Here is a 21,201-nt window from a genome sequence, read left to right as displayed (position 1 = left end):
TTTGACCTGCACATACCTTTTTCTCCTCATCTATATATTGGTGCCATACCTGCTTCTCTCTGTGCCTTCACCTGCCTGAGTCCTCTTAGCCTACTAATCTTTCTCTCTCATCTACCCTCTGAAGCCATTCTTTAAGGCCCAGCTCAAGTCCCAGTTCTTGAAATCTTTCCTAATTGCTCCGCCATTAATTTGTCTTTATTTCTGTAACAGTTTTATTCTGTGCCATACATGGCACATATCTTTTGTATTCTGTGATACTCTCTATATAAATTAATTTTATTTCTTCAACTATAAAACATCCTCTTAGTTCTCTATGGCAAGAACCATTCTTTTTGGCCCAAACTCCTATACTTCTATCTCTCCCTCTCCCCCTCCCCCAAATGTACACACAGTTTATACATACAGCAGCAAAACACAGAAAGCATTCAATAAACACCTGTTGATTTCTCTGGAATCATCAGAGCAAGCTAAGGGTTTTCTTATATACATTTTCTGGCTGGCTGTTCAAGAATGGAAAAAGTTTATATGAGCCTCAGATCAGAGATCCAAAAGGCCCTCTTCTGCTGTAACCATGCCCTTAGCTGCCCCGTCCTGTTCCACTTGAGTTGTGATTTTTTAATGTGGCCTTACTGAAGTACTCTCTATGCATAAGGGAATATTACCTCCACTCACCCGGGGATGGAGGGAAAGTGGCTTTATCGTTGGCCAACCAAAGCTGCCAGAGAACCTTTTAAAACTATTTTGGGAGGTTAGTGGTAAGTTTTCCAAACACTCTGATTCAGAAGAAGTTTTGTTTAAATTAAAAAAAAAAAAAGTTACGTTGTTTCCATGGAAAATCCCACTGGACTATTCCCAATTGATCATGCTAGGAGGAGTGATTTTAGCCCCAGGTCTCACTCCTTAAAATATTGTTTAAACATCGTTCTATCCCTATCATTCGGTTTAGTGGTTTGGAATATGAAATGAATCCCCAAGGTGATTAGCAGTGCAAGGAAAACCGTCATAATTGAGTTAGGACCAGAGAACAAGATACAACTGACCTAAGAGAGAAAAGGGGCTTCCCAGGTGGCACTAGTGGTAAAGAACCTGTCATCGCAGGGGATATAAGAAATATGGGTTCAATTCCTGGGTCAGGAAGATTCCCCAGAGAAGGGCATGACAACCCACTTCAGTATTCTTGCCTTGAGAATCCCATAGACAGAGGAGCCTGGTGGGCTACAGTCCATAGGATCACCAAGAGTCAGCCACGACCGAAGCAACTTAGCATGCAAGAGAGGAAAACGAGAAAAACAGGATGGGGAGAGAGAAGCTCAAATCTAAAATTCAAGTTGCTTGAAAAGTTCCCGTGGGTTACCCAGAGCCTCCTTCTTCCCAAGGGCAGAGGCAGCGGGCTGAGGAAAGATTTGTGCAGCCTCTGAGAGGATATTTTGGCTGGCAAATCTAAATCCAAATATCCTGGTTTCCGGAATTTGCTCTTGGTCCCAGGTCTCCATGCAGTGAGGTCTATTGTTTGCAGTTTCCTTTTCTAGCTCACGATCTTGCTATCTTGTTCCCCAGCCCCTAGATGTGCCTGGAATGCCTTCAAGAAGGTAACAGACTCTTACCTTAGTGACAGCTGAAAAACAAGGCACCATTTCTTACTTGGTAGCTTTAGCAAGTAGACTCAGCCATCTGATCCTCAGTCTCTTCTCCTCATCAGATTTTAGTGTCCATCTGCTTACACCTACTCACTTCAGACCTAGCAGAGAATAAGTGTAAAGAGAAAATGTCACTTAACTGTACTTGATTTTCCCACCTAAAAGTTTCACAGACTCCACCTGGGTGGGCAGTTTTTGTTTTGTTTTGGGGGTGAGGGAGCTGAAACCAGCCTCCGAGAGAAAGGTGGTTACATATAGATAGCCACACAACGAAACATTGTTCTGTCGTCCCTCTGCTGGCCTTGAGGCAACACAGCACAGACACCCTCTGGTGGCCTAACACCAGTCTTTACTGACTAGTGCTCCATAAAACCAAATCTGCCTAAACATAGAGATTCTTTCCAAACAGAAGAATAAAAATGTGTTCTTGATGTGCTCTCTAGTTTTAATCTCAGATCAAAACTAAAATAAAGGTTCCTTTTCTTTTCATGTCTACAGATCAAACTCCTACTCCAACTCGATTCCTGAAGAACTGTGAAGAGGTGGGACTCTTCAATGAACTAGCTAACTCCTTTGAACATGAATTCAAAAAAGCTGCAGATGAAGATGAAAAAAAGGCAAGAGGCGGGACTTTTGCTAAAAAACTGGTGGTGTTCAGATCTAGGCAACTTGCACTGTGCCCTGGGATAATTTGCATAATTGGTTAAAGCAACAAATTATGGGCTTGGTTCTATAGAACCAGATAATACTCACTTATCCTTGTCAGCCATTCAAGTCTTTAGGGCGTCCAGGTGATGGATAAGCACAAGTGTTGGGTCTTCATCAAAAACCAGTTTCCTTGCCCTTCTAGTGGACGTTGTTCAGTAATCTATTTTTTAAACTATTTTTGTTCTGGATATGTTACTCAAATTTTGTTATATAATGGGTTTTTTTGTTTTTTTTTTTTTCCAAATCCCACTCTTTTCTGCGCTAATCAGACTTCTCACTTGGATTGTTTTATTCAGTCAGCCAATCAGTAGACATTTACTGAATTTTGACTCTTCTTTGTTTCAGTGTATGTAACTCCTACCTCCGAGTAACTCTGTAGTAATAGTCAAGACATTAAGCTTAAGGAAGGATGTTCTTAAAAGCCTTTCAAAGGAGATCAGCCAGGATGGTGAAAGAATCAGAAATTAGGTCACTTTGGGAACATTTAAGGAAACCGCTTTTTTTTTTTTCCTGCATACACATTTTATTGCATAGAAAGGATCATACTTGTCTCCTGTTTTATTTTCTTATTTTGATTTGGCCACACCCAGTGCCATTGGGGGAGAAGGCAATGGCAACCCATCCAGTACTCTCGGCTGGAAAATCCCATGGACGGAGGAGCCTGGTGGGCTGCAGTCCATGGGGTCACTAAAAGTCGGACACGACTGAGTGACTTCACCTTCACTTTCCACTTTCATGCATTGGAGAAGGAAATGGCAACCCACTCCAGTGTTCTTGCCTGGAGAATCCCAGGGATGGAGGAGCCTGGTGGGCTGCCGTCTATAGGGTCGCACAGAGTCGGACACGACTGAAGCAACTTAGCTGCAGCAGCAGCAGTGGCATTGGGATCTTAGTTCACCAACCAAGAATCAAACCCATGCCCCCTGCAGTGGGAATGTGGAGTCTTAACCCCTGAACCACCAGGGAAGTGTGAAAAGAAATTTTATTGAAACAAAATTGCAGTCTTCAAATAGTTGAAGAGTTTTTGTGTAAGAGAGGGGTTAAACTTACTCTCTGTGGCCTAGAAGTAGAAATAGGATCAGGATAGGAAGCTATCACAAGGTATGTCCAATTATATGGAGGTCTCTTAGGATAGATATTGTGGAGAGGATTAAAATACTGGAATCACTTCAGATTCTGAGATGCTGTGATCCTGATTTTAACCTTTATATTCAAGATCCCTAGAGAATCCTTTAGTTTGGAAGATCAGAGGAAATAGTTCAAGAAGCAGAGTCAAAGAAAAATAGTTCCCATGGAATAAGGGGTTTGGGGGCAAAAGAAAAAGTTAAAGTTTACTCTATTTTAGAATTATAATTCTGGGTTATTAGTCACTACTTAAAATCAGGTATCTTTTCCATAATAATTCAGAAAAAATTCCAATATCTCTATCTCAGAACATACACATTAACACGTGTACCTCCCATAATTGCAGGGTGCAGTGAGGCATGGAATCTTACCAGAATACAGGAAAGCCAAGACTTAAGAAAAAATTTCCAGGGAGGACTCTTCCCCTCTAAGAGGGAGGTAGCAGTGAGAGAGCTTATTCTTAGGTATGTTGATAAGGAGACCAGGGCCCTTGGAAAGCTCTGAGTTGTTATGGCAACAATCTGTTTCTACTGAGACCAACTTTAAGTCCAGAGCTAAGGATTACACAACAGAACAGCACATCTTGCTCAATGGTGTGTTTTTCCTTAAGCTCTGTATATAGTATATAATTATTATATAACAACAATGTATCTCAGAGGAGGAAATGGCAACCCACTCCAGTGTTCTTGCCTGGAGAATCCCAGGGATGGGGGAGCCTGGTGGGCTGCCCTCTATGGGGTCGCACAGAGTTGACTGGACTGAATTGACTTAGCAGCAGCAGCAACAATGTATCTTTCTTGGAGACATGCTTCCCATTAATAGAAACCTTCTGACTAATCCTATTATTTTAAGATTATGTTGTCCCAGTGGGTCTGATAAGACCTTTACAACCTTAAGATACTCTTTTGATCTATTGATGGTACCAACTGAAAAAGTATATAAAGCCCCACCCGAACTAGTGATTGGGGCACTCATTGCCCACTTCTGATGTCTATGTCAGAAGCTGTCTCTTTTCACTGTAATAAAACTTCTGCTACACAAAACTCTGAGTGATCAAGCCTTGTCTCTGGCCCCAGATCGAAATTCTCTCCTCTCGAGGCCACAAATCCAACACCATTCACTATAAGCTATCAGCAGGTAAATCAAAAGAGTTTGTGCACAATTTTTCCATCCATCTTAAATTATAAGAATGAAGTGTTCCTATCACTGGGGGTCCTTCCAAGTTCTATAGCTTTCTGTCATCTTCATTTCCTGTTATCTCCCACATATTAAAAGAAAGTGGGGGGAAACTCAGTGGCATATATTTGTAGTTCTCCTTTCAAATGGCAGAACTTGCGGTGGTCTGTTCGTCATTCTTTTTATCAGTCACTTGCTTACAATCTATGTGGTATAATTTTATTTTACAGTTTCTCTACTTTATCCCCCCTGTCATTTCTTCCTCGCCCCAAAGAAATCAGTCAAATTGTTTCCACCAGGTTGTGAAGGATTTTAAACCAAACTCATTATAGGGAAATTCAAGAAAATTAGCCTCTTTTTAAAGGCTCCAAGTCTTTTCCACTGCCCTTTTAGCTCAGTTGACACAGTCAGTCATGCCTTTACTCACTGGGCATCTCTTGGTGTTTCTCCCTGCTTGGTCAGGAGTGGTCTTCACCTCTTCTTGATGAGAAGCATAGGCTCAGTGGAAAATTATCTCCAGGAGTGTTTTATGAGCCCAAAACTTCTCTGAACCACAACTTTTCTAGGAGATGCCTCTAGGAGATTTTAAACTTGTGGTTGTATTTACTTAAGAGGCCTCTCCTTCCCACCACCCTCTGACTTCAGGGATCCAAGAATTAGCCCACTTGGACCTGACATCTGTGTAGAAAAAAATGAGGGCAGAAATTGAAACCATCTTTGCTGTTGCTCATCCTTATCAGATTGGAGAGAAAGAACCATTACCACCTTCTCTAATGTAGTAGATACCAGATTATCTTCAATTCACTCAAATACCAGGATTTCTAGTGATTAAAATAGCAAGGGATAAATTAAAAACAAGCTCCTCTTTCACCAAGAAGCCTAGGATGTGGGAAGAATAGAACCAAGAATCCACTTTGTCATGAAACTGAACTGCAATGCCAGCCTCCCTGTTGTGCAGTATCAGGGTCGTCTTAGATGGTTTATTGTTCTCTTCAGAGCCACTTATGGCTCCCCAGTTCTGTGAGGTGATTGCACCACTGCCAGAAGAGTACTCTTTCCCTTCTAGTTTTCTCCAGTCCTGCCCCTAGTCCCAAGTTCTAGTTTCTTTGACTGATCAAATGATCAGCCTTTCCTTTCTTTGTTACCCCAAAACCCTATCTTCCTAGCTTCTAGCGTCTAGCATCAGATTTGGGGGTGAGAACACCATCAAGCATGGAGAGTTCCCCAGAAAAGATATTTCCTCTTTCATTGACAGTACTTTAATAGCCAACTTTTTTTTGTTTGCTTTTGATAATTGGGTAACCTAGTCATTCTGATTGGCAGAAAAAGTGTTCACAGCTCTCTAGTAGCCAGTGGAGCTGGTTGAGAATAGGAACGCACTGGATTCAGAAATCGTTGTGCTTTCCTAAAAAATAATCATAGAATGTGATGGATAAATGACATCTTTTTTTTATTTTCTCCTTTCAGGGTCTTCATAGGCATTTAAAGGTTTTTTTCCCCTCCTTTCAGAATCTTTATCAGTGTTCATCCATGGTGAGGCAGGTGTAAATAACTTCATTTTATAGTTGGGAAACAGAAGCCCTGAGAAGTTAAACGATTTGGCCACAGTTGTGTGTAAAACCTGGGTTCCACATTTCTTTGACTTTCAGTTTGGTGCTTTGACCAAGGATTGAACTTCTTAGAAGTATATTCACTCATCTTTTAACTGGGAAGATATAGATTAAACCTGAAGGGAATCATGGGATTGAACTGTGCTCATTTCTCTCTTTTAACAGGCTGCTTCTGGGCCCCTTGACATGTCTCTGCCTTCTACACCAGACATCAAAATCAAAGAAGAAGAGCCAGTGGAGGTAGACTCATCCCCACCTGACAGTCCTGCCTCTAGCCCCTGCTCCCCACCACTTAAGGAGAAGGTAAAGCTGTTTACCAAGAGTCATCTAAAACTTAATTGGTAGATGATGTTTTGATGTGATAGTTGTATAAACACAGTGTGATACAGAAGGATTGATTATGTTTAAATAAATGTTCATTGTTTAGAGGATTTATATAAATTACACCTATTCTCTGACCCAGCAACTCCACTTCTAAGTCTGTATGGAAGAGAAATTAGTGCATATGTCCACCAAAAGAAGTATATAAGGATGTTCATAGCAGTTGTATTCATCAGTTCAGTTCAGTTCAGTCACTCAGTCGTGTCCGACTCTTTGCGACCCCTGAACCGCAGCACACCAGGCCTCCCTGTCCATCATCAACTCCTGGAGTTCACCCAAACTCATGTCCATTGAGTCGGTGATGCCATCCAACCATCTCATCCTCTGTCGTCCCTTCTCCTCCTGCCCTCAATCTTCCCCAGCATCAGGGTCTTTTCAAAGGAGTCAGCTCTTCCCATCAGGTGGCCAAAGTATTGGAGTTTCAGCTTCAACATCAGTCCTTCCAGTGAACACCCAGGACTGATCTCCTTTAGGATGGACTGGTTGGATCTCCTTGCAGTCCTAGGGACTCTCAAGAGTCTTCTCCAACACCACAGTTCAAAAGCATCAATTCTTCAGGGCTCAGCTTTCTTTATAGTCCAACTCTCACATCCATACATGCCCACTGGAAAAACCATAGCTTTGACTAGACGGACCTTTGTTGACAAAATAATGTCTCTGCTTTTTAATATGCTGTCTAGGTTGGTCATAACTTTCCTTCCAAGGAGTAAGTGTCTTTTAATTTCATGGCTGCAATCACCATCTGCAGTGATTTTGGAGCCCCAAAAAATAAAGTCAGCCACTGTTTCCCCATCTATTTGCCAGGAAGTAATGGACCATTTGCCATGATCTTAGTTTTCTGAATGTGGAGCTTTAAGCCAACGTTTTCACTCTCCTCTTTCACTTTCATTAACAGGCTCTTTAGTTCTTCTTCACTTTCTGCTCTAAGGGTGGTATCATCTGCATATCTGAGGTTATTGATATTTCTCCCCGCTGTCTTGATTCCAGCTTGTGCTTCTTCCAGCCCAGCATTTCTCATGATGTACTCTGCATATAAGTTAAATAAGCAGGGTGACATACAGCCTTGACGTCCTCCTTTTCCTGTTTGGAACCAGTCTGTTGTTCCATGTGCAGTTCTAACTGTTGCTTACTGACCTGCATATAGGTTTCTCAAGAGGCAGGTCAGGTGGTCTGGTGTTCCCATCTCTTTCAGAATTTTCCACAGTTTATTGTGATCCACAGAGTTAAAGGCTTTGGCATAGTCAGTAAAGCAGAAATAGATGTTTTTCTGGAACTCTCTTGCTTTTTCCATGATCCAGCAGATGTTGGCAATTTGATCTCTGGTCCCTCTGCCTTTTCTAAAACCAGCTTGAACATCAGGAAGTTCACGGTTCACGTATTGCTGAAGCCTGGCTTGGAGAATATTGAGCATTACGTTGCTAGCATGTGAGATGAGTGCAATTGTGCAGTAGTTTGAGCATTCTTTGGCATTGCCTTTCTTTGGGATTGGAATGAAAACTGACCTTTTCCAGTCCTGTGGCCACTGCTGAGTTTTCCAAATTTGCTGGCATATTGAGTGCAGCACTTTCACAGCATCATCTTTCAGGATTTGAAATAGCTCAACTGGAATTCCATCACCTCCACTAGCTTTGTTCGTAGTGATGCTTTCTAAGGACCACTTGACTTCACATTCCAGGATGTCTGGCTCTAGGTGAGTGATCACACTATCGTGATTATCTGGATCATGAAGATCTTTTTTGTACAGTTCTTCTGTGTATTCTTGCCATTTCTTCTTAATATCTTCTGCTTCTCTTAGGTCCCTACCATTTCTATCCTTTATTATGCCCATCTTTGGATGAAATGTTCCCTTGGTATCTCTAATTTTCTTGAAGAGATCTCTAGTCTTTCCCATTCTGTTGTTTTCCTCTATTTCTTGGCATTGATCGCTGAGGAAGGCTTTCTTATCTCTCCTTGCTATTCTTTGGAACTCTGCATTCAGATGCTTGTATCTTTCCTTTTCTCCTTTGCTTTTCGATTCTCTTCTTTTCACAGCTATTTGTAAGGCATCCTCAGACAGTCATTTTTGCTTTTTGCATTATTTTTTCTTGGGGATGGTCTTGATCCCTGTTTCCTGTACAATGTCATGAACCTCCATAGTTCATCAGGCACTCTATCAGATCTAGTCCCTTAAATCTATTTCTTACTTCCACTGTATAATCATAAGGAATTTCATTTAGGTCATACCTGAATGCTTTAGTGGTTTTCCCCCACTTTCTTCAATTTAATTCATATTCATAATAGTAAAAAAACTGGAAGCAGTCCAAATGTCTTTCAACAAGGGAATAAATAAATGGTGGTATATTTCTAAAATGGAATACCACATGGCATTAAAAAAAGAATAGACTAATGATATATACGGCAATGTGGACATTATGTTGAACAACAACAAATTTCAGACACAAAAGTACGTACCATGTGAAGCCATTTACATCAGATTCAAGAATAGGCAAAACTGGGACTTCACTGGCAATCTATTGGTTAAGACTCTGAGCTCCCAATGTAGGAGGCACAGGTTTGATCCCTGGTTGGGGAGCTCACATCCCACATGCCGTATAGCCAAAAAAAAAAGTAAAGAAGAGGCAAAACTATTTGAAGATGATAGAATTCATCTTCAACTCTTTACCTCTTTTTTTTTTTTTTTTAATTTATTTATTTTTAAGTGGAGGAAACCCTTTACCTCTTGAGGGAAGGTATGAATTAGGAAGGAACACAGGAGAATGTTCTGGGGTGCTAAAAATGGGCTTTGTTTTTATTTTACATATGTATTTGTGTTTTATCCTTTAAGTTTATATACTTTATGTATATTGTACTAGATCATATATGTTGTACTACTTCAATTAATAAGTGAAAATGAAAAATCACATAATTCATAAATTGAACATTAAACCATTTAGAAAAAAAAATCTTCCCAAAGGAACATTTTTAAGTGATTCGAAGGAAATATTTATCAGAATTCTTAGTGTTACTTTTTTGAAGCAAACACTTTGTGAGATTTTTTTTTTATAAATTTATTTAAATATAGTACACATACAGAAAAGCACATAAATTGTGAGTATACAGCTTACTGAATTTTCACAGTCTACAGTGTATATAACCAACACTTTGAAAATATTATCAGAACCTCAGGAGTCTCCTTATGGCCCCTTCCAGTCTCTACTGTGGTTATTATTTAGCATCCACTGTGGATAGAGCATCTGTACCTCATCTTAACCTCTCCAAAACTAGTTTGCTAACATCTCAAAACTATCCCCTCCATAAACACTGCAGCTATCCTCCCCTCCTCCTCTTTCCAGCAGCAGCCAGGTCCTAGAGGCTGCTTAGAGATGTTTTCAGGGCCACTGTGGGCACTGGCAGTCTACGGTCCTAATGGGTTAACAATGGGAAGCGGTTTGTTTTATCACAATATGGTCATTATTCAGACTTCCGTAGCCCTTTTTTTAAGTGGTCTATGGGAGATACTGGATTGCCTTATTGCCAGTCTTACGCTTGTCTTTTCCCATTAGGGATCAGTGGACACTTGAGCATCAGGTTTAGAATGAAAGTACCTAGATTATGAAAAATTATAATGCTCCTGGGGTTTCCCTTTTGGTCCAGTGGTTAAGACTCCATGCTTCCACTACAGGGGATACAGGTTCAATCCCTGGTCAGGGAACTAAGATCCTACATGCTGCACAGCATGGCCCCAAAACAAACAAAAATTATGTCACTCCTTAGAATTTATATGATACTCAAATGCTTCTACAGAGATTTCAAGTGGTCTTCCAACTGTCATCCCACTCATATTGCCATTATCCCTGGAAGGGAGATAACCAGAGGTCTTAACTCATCATTCCTTCTGAATGGGTTAGTGAGGTGTGGATCCATGATCACCATGGAATCAGGTCACGATTTACCTTAGTAGCCTGAGTGCTCTTTCCAATAAATTTATACTAGATTTTACCAGCTCTGTATTTCCCTATAAGCACCCCTTAAAGCATTTTGTGATCTGTTGGTTCTTCTCCCCAGGATGTTGCCCCAAAGCCTGTTGTGATCTCTACTCCCACGCCTACCATCGTACGCCCGGGCTCCCTGCCTCTCCATTTGGGCTATGATCCACTTCACCCAACCCTTCCTTCCCCAACCTCCGTCATCACACAGGCTCCCCCATCTAACAGGCAACTGGGGTAAGTATAGAGAGCAGGGAGAAGCAGCAAAGCTTAAATCTCTTTGCTCTGTATGAAATTATTTTATAAAATAGAGACTGTTTCTGAATTCTCAAGGGAAACAAGTTACTGAGATTGTGTCTCAAAATGAATTTTTTTCACTCCATAAACAGAATCTTCTTTACCTTTTTGGTAGGCAAGCAAGTATTTATTTGAGCGTGTACTTCCTTAATTTGGAGGTTTAATACTTATTCAGCCTAAAAGAAGAATCCTTTGAACTTTAGGAAGTTCATTATAATGGTTGAGGTCACACAGGGAAGTATATATTTAGTTCTTGGCCTCAATTTTATAGAAGTTTATGGAGGAACTACTGAATGAGGGGCTGAAACCCATTAAGTCATCTTTTTTAAGTCTGGTTGTTCCCCTGAGTCCCAGTTAAGGCTCTTGGTCTTTGCTATCCCTAATTTTGTCTATTTGTCTTCACTCCTAGCGTGGCCCATGCAGATTTCCTAATGGGATGACTTAAGATCCTGTCTCCAGGTACCCATGGGTTAAAGAGGCTGTTGTCAGGCTTCAGCCTCTGAAAGCTTATTGTTCTCTAGACCCATTAAGAAAAATACAAAGGAATGGCTTCCTTCTTAGAGTAGAACAAAACATGGAAAGGAACAGGAGTAACTTACTCAGATTTGGCTATCATATGACACAGCCTTGCAAAACGGCAACTTTGGTAGAAGTAGTCCTTATCTAAGATAGCACAGAATTTATACATGCCAGTGTAGGAATGTTTATTTATTTGTTCTAGACTCAGTAGTTAGCTTCCCACCCACTTGAATTCAGTGATGTTTGCTTAATTTGCAAGGTGTAAAGGTCTTGCCATTTCTCTCCATCTATAAGGTAAGGTAAGTAGCATTCCCTGCTTTATCTGCCATCATGAGGGTGTCAACATTTTACAGTGTTACCATAACTAGAAAAGACTGGGAAATCTGCTATAATTACAGGAGGAAGATCATTGGCAAAAGAGTCTGTATTGTGAACATTTCACTTTATATCTCCTCTAGGTCTCCCACCGGCTCCCTCCCTCTCGTCATGCATCTTGCTAATGGACAGACCATGCCTGTGCTGCCAGGGCCTCCAGTACAGATGCCTTCTGTTATATCGGTGAGTTCTGTAGTTGGGGCAGCCAACCCTACCAACACACGAACCCCTCCCTTCCACCTGAATGCTCATAAACACACATGAGCCCCAGGGAAACATGGGCTCTGGTCTGTATTAGTTGAGCATGGCGGCCTGCCCATACTTTTCACTAACCTCTGCCAATCCAGCACTATGGAACACTAGACAAAGGCTCATCTGGACCGTTGGCTCCTGGTCTAGGAATTGATCTTGCCAGCCTGCTGATTGGCTTATTTCACTTGGCACTAAGTACCTCACAAATTGCCCACCACTTTCCTCAAGACACAGTCTCAGCCTTTCCCATAGAAACTGTCACAGCACTGAAGGATTAGATCCCCTATCCTGTGGTGCTCCATGAGGGAAGGTATTTCCCAGACTTTCTGCATGCCCCATGGACAGGGTGCATAGAACAGGCCCTAATGTGCCAGCCTCAAAAGCACTTCATTTGGGGAAGTTGTTGCCCCACTAATAGCATTATGTCCCCTTCTGATTTTTCTTCCTTTTCTTGATCCAGCTGGCCAGACCTGTGTCTATGGTGCCCAACATTCCTGGTATCCCTGGCCCACCAGTTAACAGCAGTGGTTCCATTTCTCCCTCTGGCCACCCTATGCCATCAGAAGCCAAGATGGTAAGTACATCCCAACCTGGAGCAATGCTGGCCCCTCTGAAAGAAGTGGTATCTTCTGGGGCTTGCAGAGCTAAAAGACCTACCCAGTTGCCGGGTCTGGAGAAGAATAGACCCTGATTCATGACTCTTATCTCCTCTCTTCCACCTTTAGAGCCTGGTACACAGGCCATGGCAGTGAAAAGAAGCAGCACAGATTGTTTGGATGGAACTCTTGCTGTTTCAGTTCCAGGGTGACAGATGGAGGGTGGATGAGTGGGCAGGAGAGCTGGCCAAGAGGTGAATAACTGCGTAACCAGCCCCTGGCCAGGTTCCAGGGTAGAGCTTTCATCTGGACTCTATCGGTTCAACAACCCCCACCCTCCAACTGTGCCCAGGATGATAATGAGGGAACAGAGTAGGTATTTTAGGGATCATGGGCACTCTTTCTCTCTATGTCATTTTCTTTTAATCCCTTTGTTAAGGGAAAATCACTGTGGGAATTTTGTCTGTAAGGCCAGTAATAAAATCTAAGCCCATTTTTCTCACCCTTAATAAAATCTCACCTTTGACAAGCTATTTTTTCTTATCTTTTACCACAGAGACTAAAAGCTACCCTAACCCACCAAGTCTCCTCAATCAATGGTGGTTGTGGAATGGTGGTGGGGACTGCCAGCACCATGGTGACGGCCCGTCCAGAGCAAAGCCAGATCCTCATCCAGCACCCTGACGCCCCATCCCCGGCCCAGCCACAGGTCAGTTAGACCCTTGATGGGGGAACCAGCTTGTCGCTGTTACTCTTTAGGTCATATCTGTTTTTTCAAGGAGCAGGAAAATGAAGGAGGAATGGATTTCAGCCTTCTGGGCTTCGACTTGCACTTTGTTTCTTGTTGACAGTTTGACAGCAAAATGCACTCTGCTTTATCTGTCCTTTTGTTAGACAAATGCAAGCAGATTGGATAATGCAGAACTGCCACAGAGGAGGTCTCAGTTTTTGTTTTCTGCTTTTTTGTTATTTCTACATGTGAGTGCTGTATCTGTAGAGCCCTCTAAAATGTGACCGAACCTCATTTCAAGCTACTTTATACAACAAAGTCTCTAGTCTCTCCTATCTTAACCCCCACCAACCCCCCAAAAAACTTAACTGATTATATTTATACAAAAATCAGATACAATATATTATACAATATATTAATAAAATATGATGTCACAGCATTAAGATGGCTCAGTAAACAAACACATACCCTGAAAAACACTTTTTCCTTATCGATTTAATCTTTTTTTATCAGGAGAAATTAAAGTCTTAAAAAAGCCAGAGAGATCTTCTTTAGAAGCCCAATTCTTTTTTTTCAAGGAGGCCTCAGTTTTACTAAGTTTCTTTGGAAACCGAGTAAGCCTTGGTTTCATATTGTCTGTACTGGTTAGGTGACAACAACCTGGTATTAGTTTGTGGAGTTAGGTCTTTGGCCCATCCCCTTTTCCTGATGTCACCACCTGCTTCATCAGTTACCACCACATGTCCTAACATTTAATGACCATATGCTGCCTTAAAGCTTGGCCAACAACAAAAGCTTTCATTTGAGTTTTCTTGTTAGAAGCTAAGCCTGCCCACCTTCCTGTAACCCCTTCTGATGCCAGTCCCTTCTAGAAATGGTAAAGCAGCAGCCCCCTTGCCCAAACTGTGCTGCTTCCCCTTGAGGAAATGACATGACTTCGTTTTTAGTTACCACTAATTCCTTTCCTTCTTATTCTTCCCAAGTTTCTCTTGGTCTGTTCTCTTACCTCCATTCCCTGCATGTATTATTAAGTTGCCTATGAGAGAATAGGAATCCATCATTTCCTTTTCCCCATTCTCCCCCTCAATTGCCAGTCTTTACGTGTGCACCAGTGAGCTTAGAACAAAGAGCAAGTTGAAAATCACAAGAGAATCTATGTAAACTTCCCTTAGTACAGTAAGAAGCAGCAACCCCAAGGCCTGTAGCTCATTAAAATGAGTTTGAAATTTCTTCTCCACTTTTTTTCATTTGGGGGAGAGACTATTAATCTGAATAATTAAAATTATCTCTTCATTATCTGTATTACTGGAGACTATGATTCAGTAGGGCCTAAAGTAGAATAAGATTCTGTTTTCTTATGAGTTTATGTTTATCCTCATGCAACTGATTTGAGCTCTGGCATTTGGAAACTACCAATATAGATGTTCTCTAATAGCAACAGATTCGGGAAGAATTAATTTTTGGCATTGTTTTACATTACATAGTTTCTTTTATACAGATGGCTAACCTTTCTATATTTTAATTTTGGCCATTATTATAAGATTGGTCTATCTTCTTTGAGTACCTACCAGCTAACAGAAAAGGAGGATGATTCAAAAGTGCTTTAGAAACAAGAGACATCAGCCTAAAGTTTAAAAACAAAAGATAAAGGCTTTCCTATTGGTCCGGTAGTTAAGAATACACCTTGAAATGCAAGGGATACCAATTTGATCCCTGGTCTGGGAAGATCCCACATGCCATGGGTCAGCTGAGCTCGTGCACCACAACCAGTGAAGCCCGAGTGCCCTAGGACCCATGCTCCACAGCAAGAGAAGCCACCGTAATGAGAAGGCCTCACGAAGCAACTGTAGACCCCACTTACCGCAACTAGAAAAAGCCCACGCGCAGCAACGAAGACCCAGCACAGCCGAAAATAAGTATTTTTTTTAAAAAAGATGGTCTCGGGGACTTCCCTGGTGGTCCAGTGGTTAAGACTTCACCTTCCAATGCAAGGAGTACAGGTTTGATCCCTGGTCTGGAAGCTAAGTTCCACATGCCTCGAGACCAAAGACACATTAAAAAAAAAAAAAAAGCTAAGTCGAATAAGTTCAATAAAAACTTTAAAAAATAAAAAAAGATGGTCTTAAATCACCAATTTGTAAAGGGATTTAAAAATGTTTTTCTCTTTAAAAACAGAACAAACAAAGCAGGAAACAGGGCCATTGTTGAGGATGACTAATAACTGATTATAAATAAAAAGAGTATACTAGGGGTTCCCTGGTGGCCTAATGGCTAAGATTCCAGGCTTTCACTGCCACGGCCCAGGTTTAGTCCCTGGTCAGGGAACTGAGATCCCTCAAGCCTCGTGGTACAGCAAAAAAAAGAATATGCTAATTCATATATCTCCATGATAGCTCATATCTCACTGATGGTAAAATCTCTTCTCCTTTTCTGAAACTTACAGCATGCAGTTGTTTTGTCTGTATTGCTTGGCCAAGTCAGTAATTCTCCAATTTTTTATTCTACAGTCTCCCTGAAAGTTCCCCTGACACTTCTCCTGATTATAATTTCCCTGCCCACCATATTCACTGTTAAGAAACAAAAAATGATCCTAGTTTCATTTTTGTCTGTCTGTCTCAGAAACAATCAGTTTCCAACTGAACTATAGTTTGTCCAAGTATGGAACTGAGAAGACTGAAAGGAAACAGGAGGCAGAATGAGGAACTACTGCAGAAGAGAAGCTAAGGGACAGAGTGAGGAGACTTGCTATGGTGACAGAGGCTGGTAGATCCTTTAAGCAGATCTTCAAGTAACTCCTCTTCCTTCTGGGCAACAGGTCTCACCAGCCCAACCCACTCCTAGTACTGGAGGTCGACGTCGGCGCACGGTTGATGAAGATCCAGATGAGCGGCGACAGCGCTTTCTGGAGCGCAACCGGGCTGCAGCCTCCCGCTGCCGTCAAAAGCGGAAGCTGTGGGTGTCCTCCCTAGAGAAGAAGGCTGAGGAACTCACTTCTCAGAACATTCAGCTGAGTGTGAGTGGGTCCTGGGTGCTTATTAGGATTGTTGAATCTGGAAAGTGATGTTGAATCATGAGAAAGTGGGACAATATAGTAGAAGATGATAATTCTTTAAATTAAGATGGATTCAGAACATATGCCAGGAAGAATACAGAACGAATGTCTTAACAGTCAGACTTGAAATCTCTTCCCTGGGGACTGGAAAGGACACTCACCATCTAATCCCAAATCAGCTACAGAATGAGTCATCCATAGACCCTTTTGGATGAAGGAAAATAAATGAAGTGCCCCAGGGTGCTCTCTTAAATCATCAGTAAAATCTGACTGGTAGTGGAACACCTAGAGGGAAAGTATTTGTCCAGATAATGCAGCTTAATAAAGAAAGAAAGAAGGCCTCTCTGACCTTCTGAGATGGCCTAACTCTGTCTATGAAGTGTGTTTCTTCCCCGAATGAGCTTTCTTTCACTTAAGAAAAAAACCACACAAGTACAAATAGAACAGTTATAATCCAGACATTTTCTTGAATATCATTCCCTTCTTCTGATTTTTTAAAAATACTCAGTTACAAAGGTAATATATTTATATAACATATATGTAGTATATACATACATACACACACAGAAGTATAGATTAAAAATAAAGTCTCTCTTCAGTATGTCTTTCCCAGTCTCATTCTATTCCTTGTAGATAAGTTTGTACCTACCAGATCTATATATATTTCTAATATTTTTTTCATTTTTTAGCTTTTGTTGGGGAGCCATAGAGGGACTATATATCTGTTTTAACATGAAACAGTTATCTTCTTGAGATCTAGTCATGTATACAGAGAACCTACCTCATTTTTTTCAATAGCTGTACAATGTAGCATTCTATAGTTTGGTTATAAGATTCAGATATTTATAATGTTTTTAATTTTTTGCCAGAACAGCAGTGCTGCAGTGTACATTGTATGCGGTTGAGTAAATAGCTCTGTTAAATAGATTCCTAGAAGTAGGCTTTACTAGTCAAAGGACATATGTATTATTAATTTTTGTACAATCATATTTACCCTACAAAGGAATAAGTTTTCTGTGTAAAATTCCTACTATCATTGAAAGCAGCTTCTGTCACTGAATTTGTGGCCATGTTGGCCCTGGGCTGTCTGAAGCCTTGCTGGATCTTTTCTAGATTCGAAGGAGAAAATCCAGGCAGCCTTCTGTCCTCACTCTGAGGATAGTCACTGGGGCTTCAAGAGTGGAGCATGCATTTTCTTCATATTCTTTTCTTACCTTTCTCCTCAGAATGAAGTCACATTACTACGCAATGAGGTGGCTCAGTTGAAACAGCTACTGTTAGCTCATAAAGACTGCCCAGTCACAGCACTACAGAAAAAGACTCAAGGCTATTTAGGTGAGTGGCTCACAACCTAAGCAACGTCAGTCAGTCAGTAAACTGCATGTAATGAGTGTCTCAACTGTTTATAATTTTATAACCCCATTCTGAATGTTCTGGGGGGCCCAGACAGATGAGTGAGCAGCCTTTGTGGAACAACCAGTCCTGCCAAAAAAAATTTTTGAGAACAGCGTAGTTATCCTAATTAACTATCCTTTTGGAGATAAAGGGTAGCAATATATATTGGGTACCTGTTTTGTATGAGGCACTGAACCATCTTCCCAGTTCTCTCATGAAATAGATATTACTTCCATTTCTACTCACTCATATTAGTCTCTTACCTGAAGTTACACCGCTGGTGAAGTGGCAGACCCAGGATTCACATCCAGCTCTTCCTTATTCCAAAGCCACCGTCTTAGTCTAAAGAGGATATAACAGCAGATGATACCTTGGGGTTTGTCAAGCATTGAGATTTGGTGATATGTTTTATCTTTCTAATGACAGGATAATGTTGGTTTCTTCTTGTAATCTGTGAACGCATAATATAGGGCTAGGAAGAGCTGGTCACAGTCATGCTCAGGATAAGCACAATCCTGAAATTAAAATTACTGTGAATAATTTGTTTATGGACAGTAAAAACTAATCATTTCCCTTTACAAATTAAATTCATAGAAATGTTGGCTATCAAATTTTGATATATTAAATTATTTTTCCACTAACTCTCTTTATCATTTCAAAGATATGTTCCCATAAAAAGAGAGTGACCACATCACCAATTTTAAACATCTCTATTTACATTTAATTTAAATAAAAACTCATTGGAAAAGACCCTGATGCTGGAAAAGATTGAGGGCAAGAGGAGAAGGGAGTGACAGAGAATGAGGTGGTTGGGTGGCATCACCAACTCAATGAACATGAGTTTGAGCAAACTCTGGGAGATCGTGAAGGACAAGGAAGCCTGGCGTGCTGCAGTTCATGGGGTCACAAAGAGTCAGACACGACTTAGTGAATGAACAACAATTTTAATTTTAATGTGTACTTCAGAGTACATTCATTCATCCAGCAGATATTGATTGAACCTGTCCTAGGCACTGTTTTACATGCTGAGGGCGTAATATGGAACCAAATAGATTAAAGTCCCTGCCTGTAAGGGGATTATATTTTAGTGGGTGAGACAGACAATAAACGAGATAAATAGGTACAATATATATTATGTCAGATAAGAGTAAGTGCTTAGAAGAAAAAAAACAAAACAGGGAAGACGAACATGAAATGTTAGCAGCGGGGTTGAAATTTTAGATGAGGTGTTTTTTGACTTTTAAGGAATTGAGAGAGCTAGCCACACATTAATATGGGAGAAAAGTACTGCAAGCAAGAGCAGCAACAAATGCAAAGACCCAAAGTGGGAGCATGTCTCACACATTCTAGAATCATCAGGGAGGCTAGTGTGGCCAGACTGGAGAGAATGGGGACTAGAGAGTATTTGGAGATGAGGCAGGAGAAGCAACGGGAGCATTTTTCTGGAGGACCTCATCGGTCATAGAGAGGACTTCAGGTTTCGCTCTGCTTTGGGGACCCACTAGAGGGTTTTCAGCACAATAGCAACGTGACTGATATGACTTAGTTTGAACAGGGTCACTCTGTAGAGAATGAGGAATGAACGGGCAGAAGCAGGCAGTCTGCTTAAGAGACTGTCACAGTTATGAGCAAAAGAGGATGGAGCCTTGTACCGGTTGGTGGTAGTGAAAGTGGTGAGAAGGGATATAATTCAGGATAGATTTTGAAGTTAGAGTAACAAGGTTTGATGATGGCTAGATGGGACAGTATATGTGAGGAAAAAGAAGAATCAAAAATTGCACCCCCCCAAAAAAATTGCATCAAATTGTTTGGCCTGAGCACCTTACAGGAACAGAGTTGCCATTGACTGAGATGGGGCAAGTGTAGGAACAAGTGGACTCGCTGGTGTATTAGGAGCTCAGATTTGGAAGCCTCTTAGGCTTGCAGGTGGTGCTGTCAACCAGGCAGTTGTATGGGTCTGCAATTCCAAGGAAAAGCTGAAGGTACAACTTTGGCAGTCAGCAGAAGATGGTTAGTTTTTAAAGCCATGAAACTGAATGAGATGCTATTGTCAAGACAGAGTGCATAGGTAGAAAAAGAGAAGTTCCGAGACTGAGCCCTGGGTACTCCAACATTTAGAGGTCAGGGAGATGAGAAGGGACCCATAAGAGACACTGAGAATGAGCAGCCAAACAGGTAGGAGGAAAACCAGCTGAGTTAGCTGGGTGTGGTGTTCTGTAAGCCAAGATAAGAAAGTATTTCAGGGAGTTTAGTGATTAGCTATTTCAAATCCTTTTGATGAGCTAAGGAAGACAAGGACTGAGCATTTATCAGTATGAAGTCTATATACAGTAGGGTTTCTATTCAGTCCCTATAAGAACTCTGACAGGTAGTTAGTCTTTGAAATCACTTGTTACAGCAAAGATATATTTAGTTCCTACTGGGTGGTGTGGACATTGCAGTGAGTGCCTGACACAAGACCAGCGAGACGCTGTCCTATCTTTGAGAGACTCATAGGTAAGGTAAGCACAAATGTGCCGAAGAGCCCCTAGACTGGGGACTCCTGAGGACAGGAAGCCTGTTTATTCTTTGTATACCCCAGTGCCTGGCACACAGCCAATACCTGGTAAATCTTCAGTGAATAAATGAAGCATGCTCTGAAAGCACAGACAATGAAATAGTTAAATTTCCTGAGCATAACAAAAAGAAGGCTTCACAGAGGAGGTAATATTTAAGTTGTGAAAGAAGACACAGGCATTTATCAGGAGGTCAAAAATACAACCAACTGTTGGAATTTGCCCTTACTCTATACATCTCTGTTTAAAGAGCCAGAGAGGCTATCCAATGTTTAATGAAACTCCCTGAATGTTGAGCAGCATGTAGATATCTTGAGCCAGAGAGGCTATCCAATGTTTAATGAAACTCCCTGAATGTTGAGCAGCATGTGGATATCTTTGTATGCACCTCAGACACTTGTTTAGTAGTAAAATGTTACTGTCACTTTACATGGAGTGGTATAACTCAGAGTAAATGTGTTAAATCACTAATGCCTAGCTAGTTGACAATCAGGAGGGTCTGACAGACCTCATGTAGTTGGTTGTGTTAACAGCCTTGGCCAAGGACTGGTCATTCATAACATGATTTGAGTGTAGAAACACTGGACTGGAAGAAACACAAGCTGGAATCAAGATTGCCGGGAGAAATATCGATAATCTCAGGTATGCAGATGACACCACCCTTATGGCAGAAAGTGAAGAGGAACTAAAAAGCCTCTTGATGAAAGTGAAGAGGAGAGTGAAAAAGTTGGCTTAAAGCTCAACATTCAGAAAACAAAGATCATGGCATCCGGTCCCATCACTTCATGGGAAGTAGATGGGGAAACAGTGGAAACAGTGTCAGACTTT

General features: G+C 41.2%; 1 protein-coding gene across 5 annotated transcripts in view; it reads left to right on the top strand.

Annotated features, from left to right (window-relative positions):
* Positions 1–21,201, top strand: part of LOC102278457 (cyclic AMP-dependent transcription factor ATF-7) — a 98,956-nt gene that overhangs the window by 67,361 nt on the left and 10,394 nt on the right. For all 5 annotated transcript variants that reach the window (XR_011464244.1, XM_005902112.2, XM_070370869.1 and 2 more), the window contains 8 exons: positions 2,136–2,254; positions 6,422–6,559; positions 10,682–10,839; positions 11,877–11,976; positions 12,506–12,619; positions 13,198–13,350; positions 16,187–16,384; positions 17,650–17,758. Coding sequence is in view for 4 of the 5 variants with exons in the window: in XM_005902112.2 (XP_005902174.1) it covers positions 2,136–2,254; positions 6,422–6,559; positions 10,682–10,839; positions 11,877–11,976; positions 12,506–12,619; positions 13,198–13,350; positions 16,187–16,384; positions 17,650–17,758 (1,089 nt within the window). In the remaining variant the exon portion in view is untranslated. The remainder of the gene's footprint in view (positions 1–2,135; positions 2,255–6,421; positions 6,560–10,681; positions 10,840–11,876; positions 11,977–12,505; positions 12,620–13,197; positions 13,351–16,186; positions 16,385–17,649; positions 17,759–21,201) is intronic.

This window comes from Bos mutus, chromosome 5 (assembly GCF_027580195.1).
Source record: "Bos mutus isolate GX-2022 chromosome 5, NWIPB_WYAK_1.1, whole genome shotgun sequence".
Classification (NCBI taxonomy): domain Eukaryota; kingdom Metazoa; phylum Chordata; class Mammalia; order Artiodactyla; family Bovidae; genus Bos; species Bos mutus.
Note: the sequence above shows the minus strand (reverse complement) of the source record. Positions and strands in the feature narration are given on the sequence as shown.